The 23,999-nt window shown below is 48.5% G+C and overlaps 2 protein-coding genes across 2 annotated transcripts; both read right to left on the reverse strand.

Annotated features, from left to right (window-relative positions):
- Window positions 1-895: 895 nt before the first annotated feature.
- Window positions 896-15,205, reverse strand: RCC1L (RCC1 like). Its single transcript, XM_042879419.1, has 11 exons — window positions 14,909-15,205; window positions 14,145-14,274; window positions 11,722-11,850; window positions 10,822-10,888; window positions 9,660-9,711; window positions 8,492-8,576; window positions 6,176-6,357; window positions 5,014-5,098; window positions 3,927-4,100; window positions 2,579-2,664; window positions 896-1,736 (listed from the first exon to the last, which is right to left on the reverse strand). Exons 1-11 carry the CDS (start codon window positions 15,203-15,205, stop codon window positions 1,659-1,661), a joined length of 1,365 nt encoding a protein of 454 aa, XP_042735353.1. The 3' UTR covers window positions 896-1,658.
- Window positions 15,206-15,824: 619 nt separating this feature from the next.
- NCF1 (neutrophil cytosolic factor 1) lies at window positions 15,825-22,689 on the reverse strand. The gene is made up of 11 exons (XM_042879733.1): window positions 22,528-22,689; window positions 22,243-22,323; window positions 21,884-21,959; window positions 20,690-20,855; window positions 20,529-20,584; window positions 20,092-20,214; window positions 19,496-19,603; window positions 18,832-18,949; window positions 18,387-18,494; window positions 16,748-16,887; window positions 15,825-16,400 (listed from the first exon to the last, which is right to left on the reverse strand). Exons 1-11 carry the CDS (start codon window positions 22,597-22,599, stop codon window positions 16,282-16,284), a joined length of 1,167 nt encoding a protein of 388 aa, XP_042735667.1. The 5' UTR covers window positions 22,600-22,689; the 3' UTR covers window positions 15,825-16,281.
- Window positions 22,690-23,999: the final 1,310 nt, after the last annotated feature.

Consider the following 23,999-nt stretch of genomic DNA (forward strand, 5'->3'; position numbering starts at 1 on the left):
TCAGTTCTCCAAAAGGCCCAACCCCAAAGGGCACCAGGAAACACTTGTGAAAGAGAGCTAACAGCCAGCAGTGATCCCATCCACAACCAGCAATCCTGTAATCTCATTCAACAGCAACAGGCACGAAGGGGGCTGTTACAAACACCCTCCTGGCAGTAGGTTTTGCATTTATTTTCAATGCTTTAATACGCTTCCACGTGATAAAAGGGCATAGCTACTCCCATGAGGTCAACAAGATAAGATAGGCTTGGGCAGCTCAAGCCCGATGTAAAAGGTTTAAATTAAAGCCAGCTTAACAAGAATTCACAGCAGTAAAGGTCCTTCACAACTGAACGTTCACTTCTGCTTTCATGCCAGTGTGGAGGTGCTTCAGCTGACAAAAGATGTTTCTTGCCACAGCCCTGTGCTCCACAAAGCTTCAGTTTAAATGAAGAGTTGCAAGACAGAGCAGCCCTCGTGGGAAGCCAAGCTCAAGAAAATTTCCATTACTACCAATACAAAGACTTTATAATTGCTTTATTAAAAACATTTGCTTGGATTTTGAAAAAAATAGTTTACAAAGTAGAGGTATCTCCTAGAGAGACATACAACAACTCTGCCTGAGGGTTGGAGTATTTCACAGCAGTTTTCCAGTTCAGTGCCTACAAGTTCTGCATCCCATCTCCTTCAGCCTACTGGATCTCAGATGTGCTTCCTGCAAAAGCTTCTCTGCTGAGAAGGTACCAAGAAACCAAGGCTTTGCAGTAACTCTGCTTCTTGCCCAAGACTCCCTCCTCTGACATGCACTGCAGAAGTGCCAGGCTAATTCAAGAAGGCTCTTTGCAACTGAGAACAATCACAGCCCCACAGACAAGAATGATTGCTAGAACATCTAAAAGTCAAAGGCAGCAGTCAAAGTACTGACAAACAGTAAGTGCTGCTCATCGCCACTGCGTGTAGTCAGAAGGGAGCTTTGTTTGCAGCCTACTTCCACTGTCCATCAATCTGTGCTTCCATAGCAGTGGCAATGTAGGCAGCATATGATTTATGTATCCACAATTTCCATAAATTGTCTTATTTAGCAGTACTTTCCCCCTGCAGACAAGTTCTCACTCTCCCAGTTTAATGAATGTGTTCCTTGGATGCAGAGTCTTCAGAGTCCACAGCTGGTGGTGGATGCAGGGGACAGCTGTGCTGGACTCCAACAGCCAGAATGAGTTTTCTTCCACATAAAAACATAGTAACAGAAGAAAAGTTTTCTCTTGAGAAATAGCTTGGCTTAGTCCAACACTGATGTGCCAGAGAAAGCATCCACAAATGAATGTCCTGAGCTACAGATTTCATCTCCTGCCAGTCTTCCCTGAGGGAGGGAGATGCTCTTCATCCTTGTGCCCAGAGGGACTCACCAGCTGTGGGCTGGGTGTCAGACTCTTTGGGAGCCTGCCACAAAGCTGCCAGAGCACTCCCTGCATTTCCACTCTCTTTGGGGAATGTAATTCCTTCCCGCAGCCGGGCTGGAGCGTTTCCACGATGCAGAGATGACAGCACAGCCAGGCACTGTTGTGGCTGTCTCTGCTCACAGTCACCTCTTGCCTGGCTCCCTGGAGTGAGCCTTCCTTTCCAAGAAGCTCTTCGCCACGACCCTCGTCTTCCAAGCACAGTGCCAAGGCTCAGCAATATCACATGAAAGATTTAACCATGCTTACCATGTGATCAACTCCACATGCAACATCCACCACTTCGCCGGGTATAGTTACCTGGATCAGACACACAAGAGCAGACTGCTTCTCAAGATGAGATTTCCTATGCTGTATTTCCCATTTCTCATTCTCCCTTCTGCTTAACATACCTGTGGCTTTTGCAGGAACTTACACCTATGAAAGTATCATCTGGAAAACCCAGAGAAAGCAAGTCTGAGCACCAGAGATGCTCGTGCATTGAGCAGTGAAACATTCCTGTTCTGCCCTCACAAAGTTTTGGAAAGGCAGAAAGGGAGGCCTCACTAGCAGACAGCACAAAAACATGCCCAAACCTGAACGTAACCCAGACAACAGGATGAGGATCTGCCCAAGCACCACAAGGATTAGTCTCTTCTCTCATCAGCAAGGACAGGAGAGATGTAAAAACTCAACTTTGCCTAAGGCAGTTTTTGCTCTGATGTTAGGCAGACCCAGCCCACCCACTAGTCCAGCTATGCCTCTTTCATTTGTAGTGCACTTAAAGCTCAAGGAAAGCAGAGGCTACAAATGGCAAGATGCTAGCTTTTCCTTGGAGCTAAAGGAATGCAGAGATAGCTGTAGAGCAGGACATTACAAAGAGAATGGTAACTGCTCTCACTTTGGCACAGTGATGTAGTAACATCCTGCAGGAGCCAGTTGTCGGAGGGAACAAAACCCTCAAAGCAGACTCAAAAATACCTCCATCCTGGGGAAGGCTAGACAAGGACCTTTGGAAAAGAAAGCAGTCCTACAGTCACCTTAGGTTGCCACTTCTGCCAAAATTACTTAACCAAACTATGTAATAAATGAAGTTTCTTGCCCTCATGATAGCAAAGATGAGCTAAAAAATACACTCTTGGTCTTAACATCATTGTCCTTACCCTCCATGGGAAATACTGGTCTTCCATTCTTCCAATTCCCAGGCACCCTCTTAGATTCTTGCCCCATACAAAGAGTTCTCCTCTGTCTATGCAAACAAAGAATAGAAAAAAAAATAATCAGGTGGAGTCATTAAAAAAAAAAAACAAACCTCTATTTGTGATGTTGGCAGCTGTGGCTATGGTGCTGCTGGGAGTATACAGAGCCCTCTATGTCACTGATAGAGATGTTGAAGAGCACTGGCCCCAAAACCACTGGGGGGCACCACTTGTGTCTCGTCTCCACCTGGACACAGAGCTGTTGACCACAACCCTCCAACCCATTATTTATCCACTGAGTAGTTCAGCCTTCCAATACATCTCTCTCCAATTTAGAGATAAGGATGTGGTGTGAGCCCAGGTCACAGGCCTTGCACAAGTGCAGGCAGCAGCCCTTGTGGGGTAAACAAGGCAGTGAAACCCAACCCAGTCCAACACCTGGACAGTGCTTACTGCCCAACAGGAGAGACTTCTACTGGTAACTGAGGAAAAACAAAAATCACATTCAGCTGTGTCAGGAAGTGACCATTTTTCAATCCTCCTGACATACTGAAGCATGCAGATCAGCTCCAAAGAAGAGACAACCAAAACAAGTCCAGTTTAGGCAGGCTGCAGTTTGTAACACCTTCTGGATAACAGGGGAGACCAGATACAGGCACATCACTTCCCCAGCACTGACAAGCAGTCAGGACTGAGCACTCCTCATTAGCAAAGCAGGGTTTTTGCTCAGCAAGCACACGGGTTTCCTGTGCTGCTGCCCTCTGCTGATCATTTTGAAGTGACCTTCACATCCAAAGCTGCTTTTTAAGGCTGGTGTCAACACATGCATACATATCATGGTAACACATCCTAGCATACTAACTCTTCCCACCTCAGGCTGCTGATGGAATTGGTCAGAAGATGCAAGAAATCCTGACATTCAAACTCTCAGTGTTAGCTTGTCCATCTATCACTGGAATTCTTTTTTCTTCTGAAGTGTAATTGATTTATTCTGTATGAGAAAGTAAAAAACCTGCCTGGCTTTACTGTTTGAAAAAGATTGATTATCTTCTTTTACTAGAAGAATAACACTTTCTAGAACTTACAGTTCATTTCAGAAGTGACAAGTAAGTAACAGACATGTTCACACTGAAACAGGTTTTATCATAGCAGCACCTATGATCAGAGATCACGCTGACTCCTGCAAACATGCTGCCGCTCCTGCTGCATTACAGCGTGGTTTAAGCTTAAAGAAAGGTGGTTTTGTCTGTTAGTTAAGCTGAGAATAGCACGGCCATACGACTTCTTCATGACAACAGGACTAGAAACTTACTTGTAAGTGCTGCAAAGTGGCTGAGCCCACAGCGAACACGAGCAACACGGACATCAGGACTGAAGTCTGACCAGCCAAAAAGGCTGGGGGGGATCATCTCTGGCACTGCTGTTTCAGTTAGGTTTGGTCCTTTCCCAAGAATTCCGTATCCCCAGACAAAAACACTTCCTTCTTCTGCATTACAGTAAGAAGACACTCTGTAATAAAGTCTGTGCTTGTGAAATTCATGCCATGACCAAGAGTTAATCAGATCCAAAGGGATATATCCTCCTTTCTCCCAGAGAGGTCAAACACCTTTTGAATATTCAGAAGTAATAAACAATACATTCCCTTTATTTTTTTTCCCTAAGCTGTGTAGGCCCATCAAGCTTCACAGGCAAAACTTTTATGGGGGAAAAACGCCAACACAGTGCAGGCTGGATAAAATCCTTCAGCTAGAGACTGAATATTTTATTATCACTGCTTATTCCTTTGAGGCACAGCCAAACCTTTGAGGCAGGCTAGCTGCCCTGCCTGCCATTCTCTCTTAAAAGGCAGCAGCTGGACAGCGTAAGACAGAATAAGATGCTATGACTGCCAGCTTTGCTTCCTTCATGCTAGAAGCTCAAAAGTCTTCACAGTAACTGCACTGTAAGTGGGAATGTCTTCATCAAGAAAATCCTTCCTCAAAGCAGTGCAACCCTTTCCCTTGCTCCTTTATTCAGGATCTTTCTTCAAGCTGTGCTCCTCACACTGCTGGCAATCCCAAGAACATCAGCAAGAATTTTCAGAACTCTCTGCTTTCTAGTCTGCTTTATCAAGATTTATTTATAAGTCTGACTTATAAAGGCCTGCTCCTCCTTCTCAAGTGTTGCCTTACTTCTTTCCTATATCCACCTTCATTATAGGCCACCCATATGATCAGAAAACAAGGGATCAGAAAGGATCTCTAGTTCACTCTTAAATCATAGTGTTCTCATCATCCAAGCTTTTCTCATACTGACAGAAACTCCCTGCTTCTAGAGAACAAGAAGCTGGCTTCAGTATGTTATAACCCACCCACTGCATGGCCTTGCATTAAAGAGGATGGCTGTAAAAATCAACTCACCAGTTAGCACAATGTTGCCAGTACCTCCACACGCAGCCTCCTTTATCTTCCCAATCTTGAAAGGCAAATGTCTGGGAACGTTCACCTGCATGAGGTTGCAAGAGTTCTTTCAGACAAGGTACTAAACTGGGAAACACCTCAATTTTTAATGCTTTCTATAGTTTTAGTTACAGGCAGTACCTGCTGTTCTGTAATTTGCACATTACCTATGTGATAAGTAGAAGTCCAGCTTTAGCAAAGGTGCCATTCAGCTACCTCAGCCATAAGCACCCAGTCAGGCAGCCACTACACTACTTCTAATAGTCATTGTCTTCAGGCCTCCCAAGCCTCAGTAATTAGCCCTACATTAATGACAGACAAGGAGTAGCATAAGAAACAAAGTGACATATTTCACTAGGGCCACCCTAACATGACTGCTTGCTCTTAGCTTTCTGCCAGGAATAGCAGAGTATGAATGAATTCCCTGACTCTGTTTCTACACTAACTCTAAGAGGAGACCATCTGTCTAATTACATCACTGCTACAACACTTGTGTGAAGTCAGCACTATATTCTTTACCCACAGAAGTTTGCTCCAACAAGCTTCTATGTGCAAAAACCTGGGACTTGTTTAGGGCCAACTCTAAACTTACTAAGGGAGCTGGTGTAAAAATCCAGGCCCATGGCACAGAGTTCAACATTATGAACTGCATAATTAAAGAACCTAATTTCCCTGCTGTATAATACATATCTATTAACAACACCTTGATTTTAAAAGTTATTAAAACCATATACTCCCCCCACCCCCCATCTTTATTTCTTTCTACAGATCCTAAGATTGCCTCATTAAAGCATCCAGCACAAACACTAAGCTGCATCTCATTGGGTGCAAAAGCAATGGGCTGAGGAAAAGAACACAGTGTGCTCTACCCCATAACAGACAAACAAACTGGGATGAGGTAACCCAAACCTCTGCCTATCAACAGCTGGGAAACATGCTGCCCTAAAGCTATACAACCATTTCAGACACACTGGTTTCGTAAACCATTGGGAAAATCAGCTTGCTAGTGGTGTTAGTTTATATTGATTTATACTGCTGTCAAAAAAAGAGCTGAGAGAAGCACTTAATTTTTAACTGCAGCCTAACAGAAACATGTGAAAACAAGGCCCCCAGGCCAACTGACCTGTGTGGTTTCTGTGACAGATGCCAACTGCAAGTATTCTGAATTTCCCCAACCAAAGAGGTCTCCCTCATCTGAAACAGCCAGACAACAGTCCCCATAGGAAGAGACTTGGATAATGTTCACTCCAGCAATGTCACCACCTAGCTTAGTTGGAACACTAGTGATATTGTAGTGTCCAAGACCTGAAAGGGGAAAAAAAAAAAGAGCAAGATGATTAAGAATATTTTTCCAGCCATTCTTTAATTCCTACACCAAACACACTTCAATGGACAAGCAGCCACAAACACCAGCTCCACTAACCAAAGCTTCTCTCTCTGAAATACAGAACAACTTTATACAGCCATACACAGGACACAGCCTAGGCCCTCATCTCTCTTGTCTGCATGGACTGAAGAGTTTGAGAGCACTGAACAAGCCAAGCAGATATCCTGATGGAGGCAAAGTCCCACAGCACTGTGCCTTCTGCAAAGACAGCCAGGAGTGACAGCATACACTGCAATCATTTTGGACAACAGCAGGAGAAGTGGCAAAAAATGCTGGGAAGCCAGCAGATGATGTGACAGCTGCTTGGACAGGAGACCAGAATGCAGACAGACCACATAGAATCATAGAATCACCAAGGTTGGAGAAGACCTAAAAGATCACCCAGTCCAACCATCCACCTACCCCCAATAGCTCCCACTAAACCATGTCCCTCAACACAACATCCAGTCTTTCCTTGAACACCCCCAGGCTCGGTGATTCCACCACCTCCCTGGGCAGTCCATTCCAGTGCCTGACCACCCTTTCTGAAAAGTAATACTTCCTCATGTCCAGCCTGAATCTCCCCTGCCGTAGCTTGAAACCATTCCCCCTGGTCCTATCACTAATGACACGAGAGAAGAGGCCGACCCCCAGCTCACTACAACCTCCCTTCAGGAAGTTATAGAGAGCAATAAGGTCTCCCCTGAGCCTCCTCTTCTCCAGGCTGAACATTCCCAGCTCCTTCAGCCTCTCCTCATATGGCCTGTGTTCCAGACCCCTCACCAGCTTTGTTGCCCTTCTTTGAACACGTTCCAGGGCCTCAATATCTTTCTTGCAGTGAGGGGCCCAAAACTGGACACAGTACTCGAGGTGCAGCCTCACAAGTGCTGAATATAGGGGAACAATCACCTCTCTGCTCCTGCTTGCAACACTGTTTCTGATGCAAGCCAGGATGCCATTGGCCTTCTTGGCCACCTGGGCACACTGTCGGCTCATGTTCAGCCGAGCATCAATCAATACCCCCAGGTCCATTTCCTCTACGCAGTCCTCCAGCCACACCGCCCCAAGCCTGCAGCGTCGCCTGGGGTTGTTGTGGCCGAAGTGCAGGACCCGGCATTTGGCCTTGTTGAAACTCATCCCATTGGCTCCAGCCCAGCTCTCCAGCCTGTCCAGGTCCCTCTGTGTGGCCTCGCTACCCTCAGGCAGATCCACACTTCCAGCCAATTTGGTGTCATCTGCGAATTTACTGAGGGTGCACTCGATGCCCTCATCGAGGTCATCAATAAAGATATTGAAGAGGACAGGCCCCAGCACCGACCCCTGGGGAACACCACTCACGACCGGTCGCCAGCTGGATTTGACTCCATTCACCACCACTCTCTGTGCCCGGCCCTCCAGCCAGCTCCTTACCCAGCCAAGAGTGTACCCATCCAAGCCTCTGGCTGCCAGCTTCTGTAGGAGAATGCTGTGGGAGACAGTGTCAAAGGCTTTGCTGAAGTCTAGGTAGACCAAATCAACAGCCTTTCCTTCATCCACCAGATGGGTCACTAGATCATAGAAGGAGATAGTATGCCTGCGTGACAGAACTGCAGAAAGAACCCAGCTTCAGGAGCAGCAGAAGGACTAAACAGCAGGAAGGGCTCAGAGAAAGTCCTTTGCCAGCAAGAGCCACCAGAAGAAGGACCTGGCCAAAGATCCCATGCTAAGACAGCAGCTGCAGCCAAAGATCTCTGTTAGTCCAAAGCAAAAGACCCCGAAATGAGAATCGTGAAGCAAAGAAAGTCTGCATGGAAGCAGGGAGCTAACTTTCACATGCCACTGCCAGATAACCTCCCCTCCAGCTTCAAGCAGCAAACACATCCTCCTCAGACTGCATGCTGGGACTGACAGCACGGTATCTGGAAAATGAACTGAACTGCTGTGTCTCTGTGGCTACATAAGAGTACTGAGAACATCTGCACACAGCTGGAAACACACCAGCCCCCTTCCATCCATACATGCAAGACAAATTAAGCTCTGAATTAAGAGCTTGCATTTTAGTGAATGGATGAATATAGCAAGCTGAGCTCCTACCTGTTTGCCCATCAGCTCCCCAACCGCACGCAAAGACAGCGCCTTTCTTGGTTCTAAACAGACTGTGGTCCTGCCCACACACAACCTGCACACAAACAGAAAGCCAGACCTGGTCAGGAAAGGTCATGTGTTCAGAACTGATTCACTGAAACATTACTGGCAGACAAATTGAGCAATGAACCTCTACAGCGCCCATCAGCTCAGATTTTGACCTTTCTCTGCAAATGAAAGTGCTCTACAGGCTACAAACAGCATGATACAACACAAGAAACAGCACAGCTTTCTTTGTGGGAAGTCATGCTGCAGTTGTTTTGAGATCCAGAACAAGGCTTAGTTAACAGAAAGCCAGATTCAGCAGTGCAACATAATAACAGTAAAGAATAAATAAGAGATTTCCCTTCTCAGAATGCTACCACACAGCTCTCAATGCCAGTTACAAAGTGCTACTGATCCCTTGCCATGCACATGCTCCAGGAACACAGCTGTTCTCAAATCTAGGTTTACACTGAACCAGCAATCGTATCTGCCACAGGTTTGGCACAAATTAAAGTCAAGCTCTTCAAAAATAGAGCCTAAAACTTTGCCAAACATCAACTCACAATTTAAGAGATTGAGTACCAGAAATTTTAAGCAAGCAGATGCTGCAAAAGTACAAACAGGTACCAATGACTCAATTCCCCTGAGAAAAAAACCTTAGAAAAGCCTACCTCTAAGCACAATTAGGACGTGCAATGTTCTCTCTGACTGCTGACAAATACATCATCCTTGCCTTTGAGGATGCTGCACAAGCCAGAAGCAACACCTATACACAAAATACTACTGTGGCAGCACAGCCTACTACTGCTGAACTGCCCCTGTGCCTGGAAATGCTGCAGCTGTGTGAGGAACGAGCATTACAAACAGCCTTGTGCAAACCCTCAGCAGGCCCCACAGTTCACTTTTGAAATAAAAAAGACAAAATTTGAAATAAAGCAGCTCCCCTGCGAGCAGGACTCCAATGGAATTAATGAAGGTGTTTCATAGGACTGGACCCAGCACTGAGCCCAGGACAGACCACCAGATGATGGCCTCCAGCCAGACTTCACACCACTGATCACCATGCTCTGGGCTTAGTCACTCAGCCAGTTTCCCACCCACCTTCAGATTTAGATTCAGAAGATCCTCTTACCTGGACAACTCTGCTGTCAAAATCATTCAGTTGATGAATTAAATGGCTTTCACTGGATACCATCAAATAGCAACCGAGAAGATAAAAGGCAAAGAGAGCATTTCAGAGGACTGCAACTGAAGAATGTGAAGGCAGACCTCCCTTTACCCAAAGGTCACTTTGCTGTTTGAAGAAGAGAGTCTTTCATGCTCTTATAGGATCAGAAAGCACAGTTCCACTGAACAAAAAAGTGAACTGATTTTGCATTCTCTTCTCCTAGAGAGAAGAACAGATGCTTTTAAAATATAACCTTTAATGGGAACTGGGGGTGGAAGTCCTCAGACACATTCCCTAGCCTGGAAAGAACACTGACAGTAGATAATACTGCAGCACCTGCATAAACACTATGCTTACCTACAGACTAATTGAAATTAGATCCCAGAGCACAAACAGCAGTGTTAGCATTCATTTCACTCTTTCATAAAAACAGGAATTCTGAACAGTACCTTGATTGTACTGTAATACCTCTGAACACTTCCAGTATCAAGGTGAAGAGCAGCTAGCTAAATTACAGCTATTGCCTTAAAGCTCCACAGGCCAAGTCTCATGGATCACACAGCAATCTGCAAGACCTCTTCCAAGCCCAGTGATGGAATCAGTAACTTCCAACACATTCCCACTTAGATCACTACTCTCTTGTAAGTATTTTGAGAATGCATTTTGTGGCCCATAAACACACCGTCAAGGAAATGAGTCCAGCCTCAAAGGCAGTCACAGCACAGAGGTCCAACAAAAGGATGACTCTTCTGTGATGAAATGGCATTTCTAAGACCTCCCCCCCCCCTCAGAAGAGCCACTTACACATCCCCTCTGAAAGGCTGAAGGAAAAACTACTGATACAGATCACCTCAGGCTATTTATGAAGGCTGCTGTTCCTCCCTGTGTCCTGTGAAAATTGTCAGATATTGACTTTTTTTTTTCCTGTTTTATGAACGTGGTAAGAAGAATGCTCGTGTCCAGCCTGGCTTTACAGTCAGGCCCTTTTTGCATGATGCCTGCAGCATAAAAGCCTGCTCAAGATTAAGAACAGTATCCTTATACCACCTACAAGCTTTCCTGAAAGGTTCTTTTCATGCAACAATGCTTTTAAGGTTAACAAAGTTCCAATCATTTGGATTCTCACCTGTAAACTTCATCTTCAACAACTTTCCGACCGCACTGTCCATAAGAATTGTTTCCCATGGTGAAGACTGAAAAACAATGATAAAACACAGCAGTTTTGTTGCTGCCCAACCTCACAAAAGCTTCTTTGTAGGTACATAAGATATATTAGTAAAGCCCTCAGTATGAAAGTTTAAACACAGCACTTGAAAACTGGGCAGAAGCTTCCTCCCAGCCAAATCCTCTTAAAGTCAAGTGACTGAATCCATTTCAGCCAACAATAACCAGGAGCGTTGCTGCAGCAGTACCTGGAGCCCATTGGCTGTCCTTCAGTAATTGCACAGCCCAGCCTGCCGTTGCCAAGGAGACTCAGGAACAGATCAGTGCTCCCACAGGAGTGTCACATCCACCATGCAGCTCACTGGCAATCAGCAGCACTGAAGCCACTGCTCCAGAGAGTCAGCACGGAGGCAGAACGCCAATTCACACAGCAGACCTTCTGCACAGAGCCCGACTCATTCACTGCTTTTATACATGCAGCACTGGGGCTCCACAGGGAAAGTAACACAGAACTATTGGCATAGCTATGCAAAAATGAATTCAAAAACATATCTGCCCAAACAAGACAAACAGCCTGCACTTAAAGGAGGCCTGAGGCTAGATAAACAAACCGTATTTTGCAATACTTGCAGTCAAAAAGCATCCAGCACATTTACAGCTTCAGCCAAACAGCATGCAGAGCACAGCATGATTATCAGCTCAGGCCTCTGCTTCCTGGGAGCAATCCCACAAAGACCTGCATCACACTGACAGTGCAGGCAGTGCTTCTGGGATCTAGTTCTAGAGGACATCAGACAATCTTTTTCAAGTCTTCAGTGAAAGCACAGTCAGTCCCTTGTTACCAGCATGAGCAACACCGTACCTCCTTCGCTGTCTGTCAGGATCAGGGAATGAGCTCTGCCACAGGACACCTGCAGGACTCGAGTCTTCTGTGGCTTCTCCAGAGGTAATGGGATTGGAGATGGTTCTAAGACATATTCATAGCCTTTGGCTTAAGGAAGAGAGAGAAATAAAGAAGTCAGTTGATTCTATAAAGGAAATTCATCATATATTTGTTGACTATACTGTACATACACAAACAGATTCCTAGTCAACACAAAAGGAAACTTATTTTTGAAAGCTAGGATGCTAATCAAAGTAAAAAGGGGGGTGGTATTCATCAATGGGAGAAAAAGATTAAAAGAAATAGGGATGGCTGAAGCCATCCTGAAGAATCACTGCCTAGCCAAAAATCCACCATACATGGACAGTGAAAGTTAATAAAGCACCAGGAGGCCAGAACTGGGAAACTGAGGCTTTCAGCCACACACTCAATCATTTTGTTGAGTACGTTTGGATCACTAGAAAGCCTAACACCGAGCTCAAACTAAAGCACTCTGTACAAATGGGGATACTGCAAACAAGGTACAATAGCAGACACCACAAAAAGACAGCATGAAAGGCAAACAGAAAATCTTAGGGCTTCATATTTAAAGAACAATAGCTTAAAGGCCCTTTCAGAAATTGGCACGCAAAAAACAATAGCAAGCACAGCTCCATAAGGGATGAGAGATCTAAGGTTCAAGAAGGAAAGTGACAGGCTGTATTAAAAAAAGATTTAGTAACTTGAAGAATGTGTAATCAGTTACAGGCAACTGGGGAAAAAAAATGAACAGCAGAACATAGCAACTGCTAGGCAAAAGGTTAAGGGGAGATAAAAAAGCTGTGATATCAAAGACTATAACAGGTGAAAGCAAATTCCAGAAGACTCAATACAGTATTCTGCTCACATGTAGCAGCATTTTAACTAGCTCTCACTGCTCAGTTAGAAGAAGAACACCTACACCTGCTCTAAGTCAGGTCTAAAGTCTATGGTCTAAGTCTATCTGTCTAAAGAGACAGGGATGTCACAAAACAAAACCCCTTTTTCTCTCTGTTCCTTCCAGTTCAGCCTACTGGGATCTGTGGTAATGAACTCACTATCATCACTGATGGTATCTGAAGGACGTGAGAGGAAAACAAACAAGGTGGCTAAGGCAGATAGGGCAAAGATAAAAATGTAAGTTTAGCTTAGAAACAGCTGATTCTACAGCACGACATACAGCCATCTGGAAACCAGAAGGTTTAGGTTCCCTGTGAAACAGCTCTGTGGGGACACAGCATTAGAATTAGCAGCTATCAAAGCTAGGCTGCAAAACCAAGGAACAAGCAGCCTAGCCAACAGAAAACTTGTCTGTGGAAAGTTAAATGTGGAACAGAAGCAACCTCACTGATCTGCACATCACTTTCAACAGCTCCCACAAAACAGTGTGCACTCCCTTACTTAGAAGGGCTTGAACTGCAGAACTATTTAACCTTTTTCTGGACTCTTTAGCAAAAAGAAAAATCAGCATGAAATAAAAAAAAAAAAACTAAAGACAAGAGGACACTTCTGAGACTTGAACAGTTACAGAAATAAGGCAGAGCAAGAGCTGAAACCTTAAAAAGCAAAACTGAGTGGAGGCTGCTGTCATTTTCCTGCTGCTGTTTAAGTGCACAGACTTCAGCATTCTCCACAACAGCAGTTATTTTCTGTTGGTTTGCCATTAAGTTTAATTTCTTGCCTATAACAGACATGTCATACCTTGATGAATTATGCTCTTACAGTTTATGAAGAGGAAAAACTGGTTATAATGCGTTTTTTCCTAACTGTTTAAAGAATATTTTCAAACAAATACCTTTTAAGGAAAGGAAGCTCATGGTTTTTGATATCTGGTTTAGGTGGAAAGTGACAGCTTTCTCACAGAGATAATAATCTTCATGTGTTTGAGAGTTTGGTATAAGACCAAATGTTTGAATAATGCATTTTCCTTTCAAAATTCAATTTTGTATGAAAATAAAATAAATCAACAGTGTCACAAAAAGCCAACACTGACATTGTCAAAAAATCTCCATGTGAAAGGAAATTACTTTACAGATGCAAAGGCAACAGAAGGGAGCAAACCATCTTGCCAAAATCATTTTAATAACTGGTCCATCATATTATCTGTAGACTCAACAAAAAGGTGCTTCCATTTTAGTTATCTTTTAGGCAAGAATATAGGAACAGCGCCTAGAAAAGATGGATGGCTTCCATACCTACTTACAAACCATGAAAAAACACAGCTAAGTTCAAAAACCAAAAAAACATGTAAACATGTTTGTATGGCCCTATGATCTGCATCAAAACCTCCAGCAAATTTTCTACACCTTCTCATCTCAAGTTTCCCTCATTGTGTGCACCCCACAGCGCTGCCCTGTAAGGCCTTACGACACCTCAATCCTTACTTCTGTCTCTTATGCTTCTCTGAAATCCAAGCTGGGAGTCCTTGTTCAGGCCCATGCCCCACACTTTGGTGATGTCAGTGGTGTTAGAAGACAGCAACGTGAATCCATAACCACAGGCAGCAGAGGTTATCTTTGAAGACAAACAAAAAGTAGCATTCAGTAATAAGCGTAGAAAAATGAATCACAGAATTGTTAAGGTTGGAAAAGACCATTGAGATCACCAAGTCCAACCACCAAACCAACCCCGCATCCCTCAGTGCCACAACCCCGCAGCTCTGCAACACCTCCAGGGACGGTGACTCCACCACCGCCCCGTGCAGCTGTGCCACTCTTTCAGAGAACAAACATTTCCTGATCTCCAAGCTGAACCTCCCTCGGCACCACTTAAAGCCATCACCTCTCATCCTCTCGCAGTTACCCGGGTGTCCGACCCCCATCTCACACCTCCTTCCAGGCACTTGAGGAAGCTCAGAGAACACCTCACTGCTCCCTGCTCCACCCTGACCCAGCCCAGCCATCACACCTGTGCTCCAGACCCCTCACAGCTCTGCCGCTCCCCTCCTCACCCGCTCCCACGTCCTCCTCACAACACAAACCCAACGCATTGACAAAGCGGTTCCTACAGCAGGAGGCGCACGACAGCGTCTGCGTGGTTCTAAATCCCCCCGGAGGAGCCCGAAGCCTCTCCATCTCCGACACCCTCACAGCGAACGACGCGTTCACACGGAGCTTCCCAGTCTCCAGCTCCCCGGCTCCCCGCCCACCTTCTCCTCCGTTTCCAGTCGGTAAGGCGTCGCTTGGATCCGCCGCGGCTTCTTCCAGCCCGCGTCCGGCTTCACGAAGCTGGGCACGCCCAGAGCGCCCGAGTAGGAGAAACCCCACACGAAAACCCGATCCTTCCGCTTAGCCGCCTTCCCCACGTACTGGAAGATCGGGGCGGCCTCATCGGCTTCCCGCAGCTGCCTGGTGCTCGGCGGCCCCGCGGGTTTGGCCAGGCCGCGGCACGGAACTGGCGAAAACCCCGCTGCTCTCGGCGCCCGCCTCACCGCCAGCGCCGCCATCTTGGCGACCTCTCACCTGCGCCGCCGGGCGCTGTGCGCACGTGCCGTACAGAGCGCTCCTTCCGCTCCCCTCGTCTTAAAGCGGCAATGCCGGCCATCTCAGAGGGCGGGCCCCGCTCAAACAGAGACCCCAACCTAAACCCAAAGCCAGAACTTGGCCCAAACTCTGCCGGCGTCGCCGCAGCAGGGCCGGCTGCGGTGTCACTTCACATAACCCTCGTGTTCTGCTCCCCGCTGTATGGCAGTGCCATCCCCCACCATGCTGGGTCGCTCTGTGACGGCCAAGGGCCACCTGACGTGGCAGCACTCAGGCTGCGAAGGGGCAGGAACGGCCATGCGGAGCCCTGCAGCCCTTTGAGATACCCTGCCCCCATCTCACACCCCACCACCATCTGGAGCAGCTTAGCCTCATGGCCTCCTCACATCATAGCCGCCTCCTCATGGCCACCTCACTTCAAGGCCTCCTCACCTCATGGCCGCTTCCCCTCAAGCAACTTCACCTCATGGCCGCTTCACCTCATGGCCGCCCGAGGCTCAGCTCACTCCTCACACCTGCACCTCCAGCCCCAGTATCCCACTAGAGGGAGCAAAGAAAGCTTTCACCAGAGAGCTTTCACTATTTAACCAAATTGGTTCAGCATAGATATCTTGTTTATTGATCAGTTGTCCACACACAGCGTGAAAGCGTTGAAATACACGTATAAAGTGTCTCTTTATGCTACGCTGCTTTTTGTACACGTTATTTAGGGTTTTCTCACAGTGATTGAAGCCCTGGCTGCACTCTCAGCGCAATGCTGGTAACTGTTAAAAACCAGAAGAAAAAAATCATTCAGAATACAAATAAGGGATAAAAGCGAACCTGCTAGTGATGAGAAACCTGGGCTGTGGGAAGGCTCAGCCCAGAGGTGCTGGTGGAAGTGCTCACACTGCTCCTTGGGGCACCTTGGTGCTGGGGGGTTAACACTGAGCTTGGGCTCACAGCTGCTCTGGGAGGCACGCAGACCCTCAGCCTGGCTCGGTGCCCCCTCTGCACAAGAGATAAAGCATCTGCTCGCAGGGTTTGGAGGCTGAGAGCCTCACATGATCTTCCTCCTGGTACTCTCTGTGCAGCGGTTCATGATGAGGTCTTTGCTGGGCCGGGGAGGAACCGCAGGCTGAGCCTTTGACTTGTTCTCTTCTTGCTCATTTTTCTCAGCTGTGGATGAAACACACGTAGAGATGGGTCAGAGCTCTGCACAACCCCACACCTCCATGTGCTCCTCCAGGTCTTCCTGTGAAAGGGCAGAGCTGGAGGCCACGCTGCCCTATAAGGGCAGCCCATGCCTGGGGCCACAAAGTGCAAAGGGTTTGAGAGAAAAGAAGACTTGCTTCCTCCTCCCCCCTACATCTTTCAGAGTGGTACAGAGATTCTCAAGTCTATTTGTTTATGCCACGCTGCCAGCAACCAGTGTTGGAGAGCATGAACCATGTCATAAAATCATAGAATAGCAGTCCTGCAGGACTTCAGTCCATGTCTAGGTCAAGGACCCTGCTGAGACTTACAGATTATGTCCTTGTTCTGCAAATTGCCCCTCATGTTCCTCCGGTTCTGCATGTACTTCTTGCTGTTCCTCCTGTAGGTTTCCTGGCTGATCTGCTTCCGTCCCTTGTTGTGGATACTCTTTGCATTGCGGATGGTGGATCTGCAGCAAGTCAGAAATTAAATGTTCCGTTTCCATAACCACAGCTCTCACTCACACAGTTTCCCTCCTCGAATCCCCAGCCCTGCTTCTGTACACTGTGCTTCCTGCTCTACCTTGCCTGAACACCCCTACCCACTTTTCATTTCCACTTGACAGAAGGCAGCAGGTGACTGCCAGCTCCTGGGGGTGAACTGCTGTTAGGAAGCAAAGCTTTGGAAGCATGTGCTGATGGTGAAACCTGAAGCCTGGAAAGTGAAGGTGGGGATGGCAAGGCAGATCAGACACAATGCCGAAAAGGGCAGGAGAGGCACGAGGTTTTCCCCAGAATTCAAGAAACTCCTGGAAGAGATGTACAACGTTGCTTGCAGGTGGGTGGATGGATGGATATGGTATCTATGCTGGCTGCAGCACTGAGCTTCCCTGTATGGGATCTGGGGGCAGAGCCTGGGACAGGTGCCTGTGCAGCTGTCTGCTCAATGCTGTGCCCGCAGCAGACACCACAGAGAGAAGTGAAAGACTGAGCTCTGAGCTATGCAGAGCCACACTGCTGTGGGAAAGCCCCAGCATGCAGGGCAATCCCCAGGCAGGCAGACAGAACCATTGCTTTGTTGTCACGACCAGGATGAGAGTGGCAGCTTCCACCACCCACGGCACCATCCTGCTCTGCTGCAGGCACCTGCAGTCCTTTGCCTTCAGCCCCTGCCTAGTTTCAGCGCGTGCCCCATTTTGTAGCCAAGCTCTTCCTCACCACAGTGGGAGTGCTGTGAGCCCGAATTCATGCTGTGGCCATTCCTGGTAAGCAGCCAGTTCCCACCTGCTTCTGCTGTGCGCTGCCATCAGCAGTGCCACAGGGGCAGGTCACTGTCCTCCCCAAGGGTATCAGTAAGCATCAGTGCACTCAAATAAGCGGATTTGTACCATTTTACACTGCCTCACCATCAACCCATGCTGCAGCAGAGCCGGATTTTGAGAGATTTTATAGAAGGCTGCCTTGTTTTCTTGTGGGGGAAGAAAAGATCCAGGCAAGCTCTGCCCTTTTTAGCCATTGTCATTGCATCAGAATTAATGAGCTATTATTGCTTTTTATCTTTTTAATCAAAATAAAATCCCTTCCATTAGCTCAAATCCTCCCATCAGATTAGGCCATTTGGCAGCCCTGATTAGTCAAATCTCTCCCCGCTTCTCAAAGATTCAGTGGATGCACTTAGGGGAAAAAAAAAAAAAAAAGAAAAAAAAAATCTAATTTGAAAATTAAACGAGATTAGCCCAGAAAAGAAACTCTGCAGAAGGACAAGGAGAAATGCGCCTGCCTGATCTGGGCTGGCTCTGCTGCAGTCCTGCAGGATCTGCTCCTGTTCTCTCTGCTCTTCTCACCTTTCTCCTCTCTCTGCATTGCCAGGGTGAACAGGGGACACCACACACCCAAAAGTTTCATTTCACCCTCTCGAAGAAGAGCTTTCACCCTCTTCCCTCCCTCCCTCCCTCAGCTCATTTCCTACCTCCGGGGAGGAATGTTGTGGTTCCTCAGCCCACTTTTCTCGGGAGTGTTCACCTCCCCAGATTTCTGCAGGTACATGGAGGGGTAATAGCCTGTGGTTTCATCATTCCTGCAACACAAAGCAACGCTGCTTGTTCTCCAGAGCACAAATGCAGCTGGGATTCCCCTGGGAAAGTCCAAAACTACAGAGTGAGCTAAGGCTGGGATGAAAGCTGAGGATTCACCAAACAAACTGTGCCAGAATACTCAGAGGCAGGAAAAATAACAGATGCACTTTTTTCCATCTGCTGCCTCCTTGGTGGTTGCACTTAGCAAAGCCACAAGGCTACTAGAAGTCCTGCAAGAGAAAGCATTGTGCAGCAGCACCAAATGATGCACAGATGTCACGGCCCTGATGTGGAGAACCTCGGGTCCATCCCATTGCCTGCTTTCGTGGTGTTTCTCACCTGACGACCCACCAGCCATCAAGCAGCTTGTGGATCACCTCGATGGTGTCACCCTCCTTGAGTGTCAGCTCGTCCTCCTCCACAGCCGTGTAGCTTTTCTGCACCATGTACAGCTCACCTGCACACACACAACTGGGACATCACCCCCAGCAATGGGGCTCAGCCTCTCCTTCACTGAGCAGAGGAAGCACCAGAGCATCAACCTGCAATTTTAGGCAAACCCAGAGTGTTCCAGGTCTCCAAGACTGGGCTGAGCTCTGCTGGTGCAATAGCTGCACCACGTCCACCCAGCACCTCTGCAGGAAAAAGCTGGTGAGTGCAAATAGTGAAAGGACATTTATCTAGGCTGAAAAGCGTGTTTATAATTTGGGTGATTAAATGAGGAACAAGGAAGTGCTGTGCTGATAGAGTGGCAAGAGTGTTTTGAAAACCACAAAGACGAAGCCCTGATAGCAATGAGCAGGAAGCTGCAGGACCCCTCCTGCTTGGCACAACAGGGAGGCGGGACAGCAGGGCAATAAGGGGAGTGCAGGAGCTCAGTGCAATGGAAAGCCTGTGCTGCTCCTACAGCGTTATCCCCGTGCCCAGAGGTCCTGCCTTGCAATGAACTGTCCTGCAGAGGGGTGATGCTCTTGGGAACGCTGTGGTTTTCTGAGTGTTTTACCAGCATAGTTGGGCTCCTGCTCCTCTGATTCATCAGGACCATCCATCGGCTCCAGGTAGGCAGCTGGCACCCAGCCCCGCTTGTTCTTTAACTGGCAAAACCACCAACCTGCAAGGAGAGCAGGGTGGGCAAGAGCAGGGACAGCGTGGAGGCTGCAGGAGCGGCCAGCAGCAGCCGTGTTCCCCATCCCGTGTTCAGGAGTTCCCATGACATCCCCTATGACACATCCGAAAGGGCACTGGGGCTGTTCTTTGTTTTTGTGGTGGTGTAACTGGGGAGCCCGGCCACTTCATGCTGCTTCCTCTTGGGCAGGAACCGTTCCAGGCTGAGGCACATGAGGAGGCTGCAGGGTTTTCTAGGATTGCCTCACAACCCCACACCCCGACCAGAACCGACCGTCACAGGGCTCCATGTGAATCGGGAAGCGCTGACAAGTTTGGCGCTGGGCCTTTCCATCAGCAGCCCCTCACAACCTTTATTGTGGTAAGTGACACCATAGGGACACAGTGTTTGGGTGTAAGGCACAAAGGCTGTCCCCACCCCTGCTGAGATGGTGGCCAGGAACAGGGCTGGCCCACAGCAGCATGGACACCTACCAGTCTCACTCTTCTCCACGACGTCCACGGCATCCCCAGCTTTTAGAGCCATCTCAGGCTTGGAGCTCTTCTCGTAGTCGGCGATGGCTCGGTACGTCTGCAGGACGATGGGGCCTGTGATGTCTGTGGGAGAAAAGAGAGACGTTCCCTCCTCGCACAGAAATACCCTACTTCAGCCACATTAAAAGCAACCCCAGTACAGCCTAACGCAAAGCCTCAGCACCTTCTAGGACTCAACAGTTACATCCCAGACTCTTTTTCCCGCAGGATGAGGTTTTCACACAGCAGCAGGGCTGCTTTTGCCCTCTGCTGTGAGCCACAGCCCCTGCCATGGGGCAGCCTGCCCCTGCTCAGCCCCATCCACCCACACTGCCCCTCTCCCTGTGCATTTTGCCGTGGCAGGATGCAGCCCCATGCAGCCCCCCCAGGCCTCTCACCGCTGGCGTTTTTCTTTGCATCCTTGGGCAGGAGGAACACCTCGGGCTTCCTGATCCTACATGGAGCAAAGTGGTGCATTAGCTAGGTCCCAAGAGCTAATTATTGCGTGATTAATTGGCGTTGCACCACAGAGGTGAAGAACTGGCCCTGCTGCACTCACTGGCTGTCTGTGACGGGGTTCATGTCATCGGGCCGGACCTCGAAGAAGCTGACCACGTGCAGGCAGCGGGAGATCTTGTGGGGCAGGTTGACCAGCGTGTAGCAGTACTCAGCCAGCGTGCCCTGCCTGCTCTGCGTTGAGCGCTGCCCATCAAACCACTTGGGGGCTGGGGGAGAAGGGAAAGGAGTCAGAAAAAGCAGACAGAAAGCCATGGATTTACATCTTGCTCGAGCAGGCTGCTCTGCACCTGAAAACGAGCGGCTTTGGTGCCAGTGAGCAAGTGCAGAACTTGCACAGCTGAGCTCATCCCTGCAGCCCACAGCCCTTGCACAAGCCCTAGGAAAACCCCATTGAACCCTGTTTTGGTTACAGAATAACTCCCACAGCTGTGCTCAGGCCGTGCCCAGCTGTAATGAGGCTCGCTGCCTCCAGAGCACCAGGACTGGCTCAGAGGACCATGGAGACACACGGACATCTCTCCTTCCCAGCAAACCCCACTTGCAGCTCCAACCCATGGCACAGCACTGAACCCCACACTGGGCACACACGTGAATGACACCCCACAGCTGTCCCACTCCTAGTGCTTTCAGTTCTCCAAACACAGCAGCGTGCTGTGCTGGGCAGCCTCGTGCTCAGAAGAGGACACTCCTGGCAGCTTGGAATAGCAGAAAGCAGAAAAACACCCATCCTGCTGTGCACTGCAGAGAGCTTCCTTGAGGAGTCAGAGCCCACAGCTACTTCTCCCTCCCTGCCTTGTTTGAGGAAGGAAATTAAATGTAAGGGGGATTTTTCCTGAGCTGCACCTTGCTTAGTTAGGTACAAAGCGTCAGCTCTTTGCCATCAGTTTATACCGTTCTCCTTAAATATACATTGCATTGCTTCCCCTTATACCTTTCTCTATCATCACAAAAGCACCAAAGCCATCCTGTGGATGGTGTCACCAAAGGAGGGCTGTGTTCAGCTGCAGCTGCTCAGCACACCTTCTCCTTTACACCCACCCAGGACTGAAGCTGATGCTCTGGGATGCATCCCCAGGGCACCCAGCACCAGACAGACCCTGCTGGGGTTTTGATTTCCAGCCCCAAAAGCAGGAACAGAGATGGCAGCCAATATCTGCACAGGGGCAGAGCAGTTTGGGGCGATTTTCCAAGCGGCTGTGATTTCTGGTCCAGCCCCCAGGCTTCTGCCTCTTACCTGGTAAGTGTGGGATGATCCGGTTCTCCGCATTGATGTCTCCAGACTCGATGGGGAACATCTCCTTCAGTGCTTTCTATGGAGCAGGGCCGAGCAGGGCTGTGAGAACAGCACAGGGACCCTTCCACAACACCCACAGCTCATCCCTCCCAGCTGCAGACTGCAACCTAACACCAGGAGAAACCTCCCTGAGGACACCGGGCTCCCATTCCCGAAGCAAAGGAGATGTAAACATAGGGACCCAAGAGCCTCCTTTGAGCCAGGTTTATTTGGGGGCAGTTCCAGCTCAAACCTGCTGTCTGCTTTTGCCTCCCTGCCCGACCCTGGATGGGGGGTGGTGTCTCCCTGGGTCTGCTCACATGGAACATGTAAATCTCGGTGAACCGGCGGTAGATGAGCTTTTCAGAGAGGTCATTCCACTTCACCAGGAACATGTAGACCTGCGGGGCAGAGCAGAGTGCTGCAGCTCAGCACGTGGCCGGGACCCCAAACCCCAGTGGGGTTTCATCCTCTGGCTGCTTCCAGCCCATGCCATTCCCATGACCCCCAGCTCCACAAAGGGACGCTCTTAAACGCTTCATCACTGCTATCTCAAGAAATACATTGGCAAGGCTTTTGCCCTCCACTGCTGGCTGTGCACTTACATAGTGTTGGCTGGGGAAGAACCTCTTCTCATAGCCCAGCAGCTCGATGTGCCGGATGAAGGCATCCCCCATAGCTGCTCCCACTCTGTGCTGCTGCCTCCCTGTGCTCTGCTCCCGTCTGCCTTCGCCTTGCACTGTTTCAGTTAAAAGCCCCAGGAAAACGGAAGCTGTGCTGCAATCACGTCTGTAACTGTTCACCCTCTGTGGCTTGTATTGAACCAGCATTTCCTGCTGCAGCCCAGCCCCAGTCCAACCCTCGCTGGAGACAGCGCAGCCTCCAGCCCCAGCAGCCAGGTGACACTGCCCTGGGATGGCACAGGAGCTACAGTGCTCATTTTGCAGGCAGGACAAGCGCATTGACAAAGGCAATGGGAGCAGGAGTCTGTACTCACTCCTTCTGGAAGCACCCAGCCTGCCCCTGAGCCCAGGGACAGCGGCACCATCCCCCTGGGGAAGCAGGGGGGACAGGTTGCAAACAGGCTGGGCCCTGCCTTTGCATCACCATTTTCTTCCCATCACCTGCAGCATCCCCAAAAAGCTGCCACCAAGGATCTCATCACCTCCACCGGTGGCCCTGAGCCAGGCAGGGTTTGCTCCGGCTGCATCGAAGAGATGAAACCCAGCAGCTTTACCCCCGACCCCAGGCATGGGATGCTGCAGCTGCTGAGGTAACACATATGGGTCAAACAAATGTTTCTTTTTGACTTTAAGGTGGGGACTTCCCTATAAGTGAGTGAACATTGAGCAACAAATCATACATTTAAAAAAAATCCACCTAGAGCTGTTTGCATTCTGCTAATAGCCAGATTGCTGTTATATATGCAGAAACGTTTTTATGAAAGCTCATTTCTTAATTAGGGTTGTACTAAATTTAAACCTGAGTTACAGACAGTGCATTGCTGGAAATAGTGCACATGTTTCTTTCTATTTCCTCATTTTTCTTCCTGTAATGTGAGAAGTGAAATGGAGGTTTTAGGTCTTACTGCTGGCACCAGGTTAGTCTATAATGCAATGCAAGGCATAACTCAGCGTGCTGCTCGGTATGATGCACTGATTAGTGCTCCCACTAATTGCCCCACAATTCCTAGATAGGAAGAAAAGTCATTTCAGAAGAAAATTCTTGGAAGAGTAACGACCCAGCTGAGACATAAAGCTGATTTATGGAGTTCATCAGAGGATTCATGTGTATGGAAAACAAAGCTGGCACCTGAAGGCAGCACCTGATGCCTGAGCGATGCTGAGAATTCCCACTGGCTTCAAATGCCAGCAGCAGCAATGCTCCTCAGCACTGCACACCTCTTCTAGGGGAAGCACGGCTTCAGCTGATGGGGTTTGTATGGTCAAGAAGGGCACCGAAGGGGAAGCACTGGATGTGTGAAGCTCCTCAGGAGAATGGAGCGCCTCCTTCTGTATGGCACTGCACCCACAGCCAGCACCAAAGGACTGTGCTGGACCTCCCATGACACCCAGTC

This window comes from Lagopus leucura, unplaced genomic scaffold, assembly GCF_019238085.1.
Source record: "Lagopus leucura isolate 7727_CA_CO unplaced genomic scaffold, USGS_WTPT01 Super-Scaffold_100024, whole genome shotgun sequence".
Classification (NCBI taxonomy): Eukaryota; Metazoa; Chordata; class Aves; order Galliformes; family Phasianidae; genus Lagopus; species Lagopus leucura.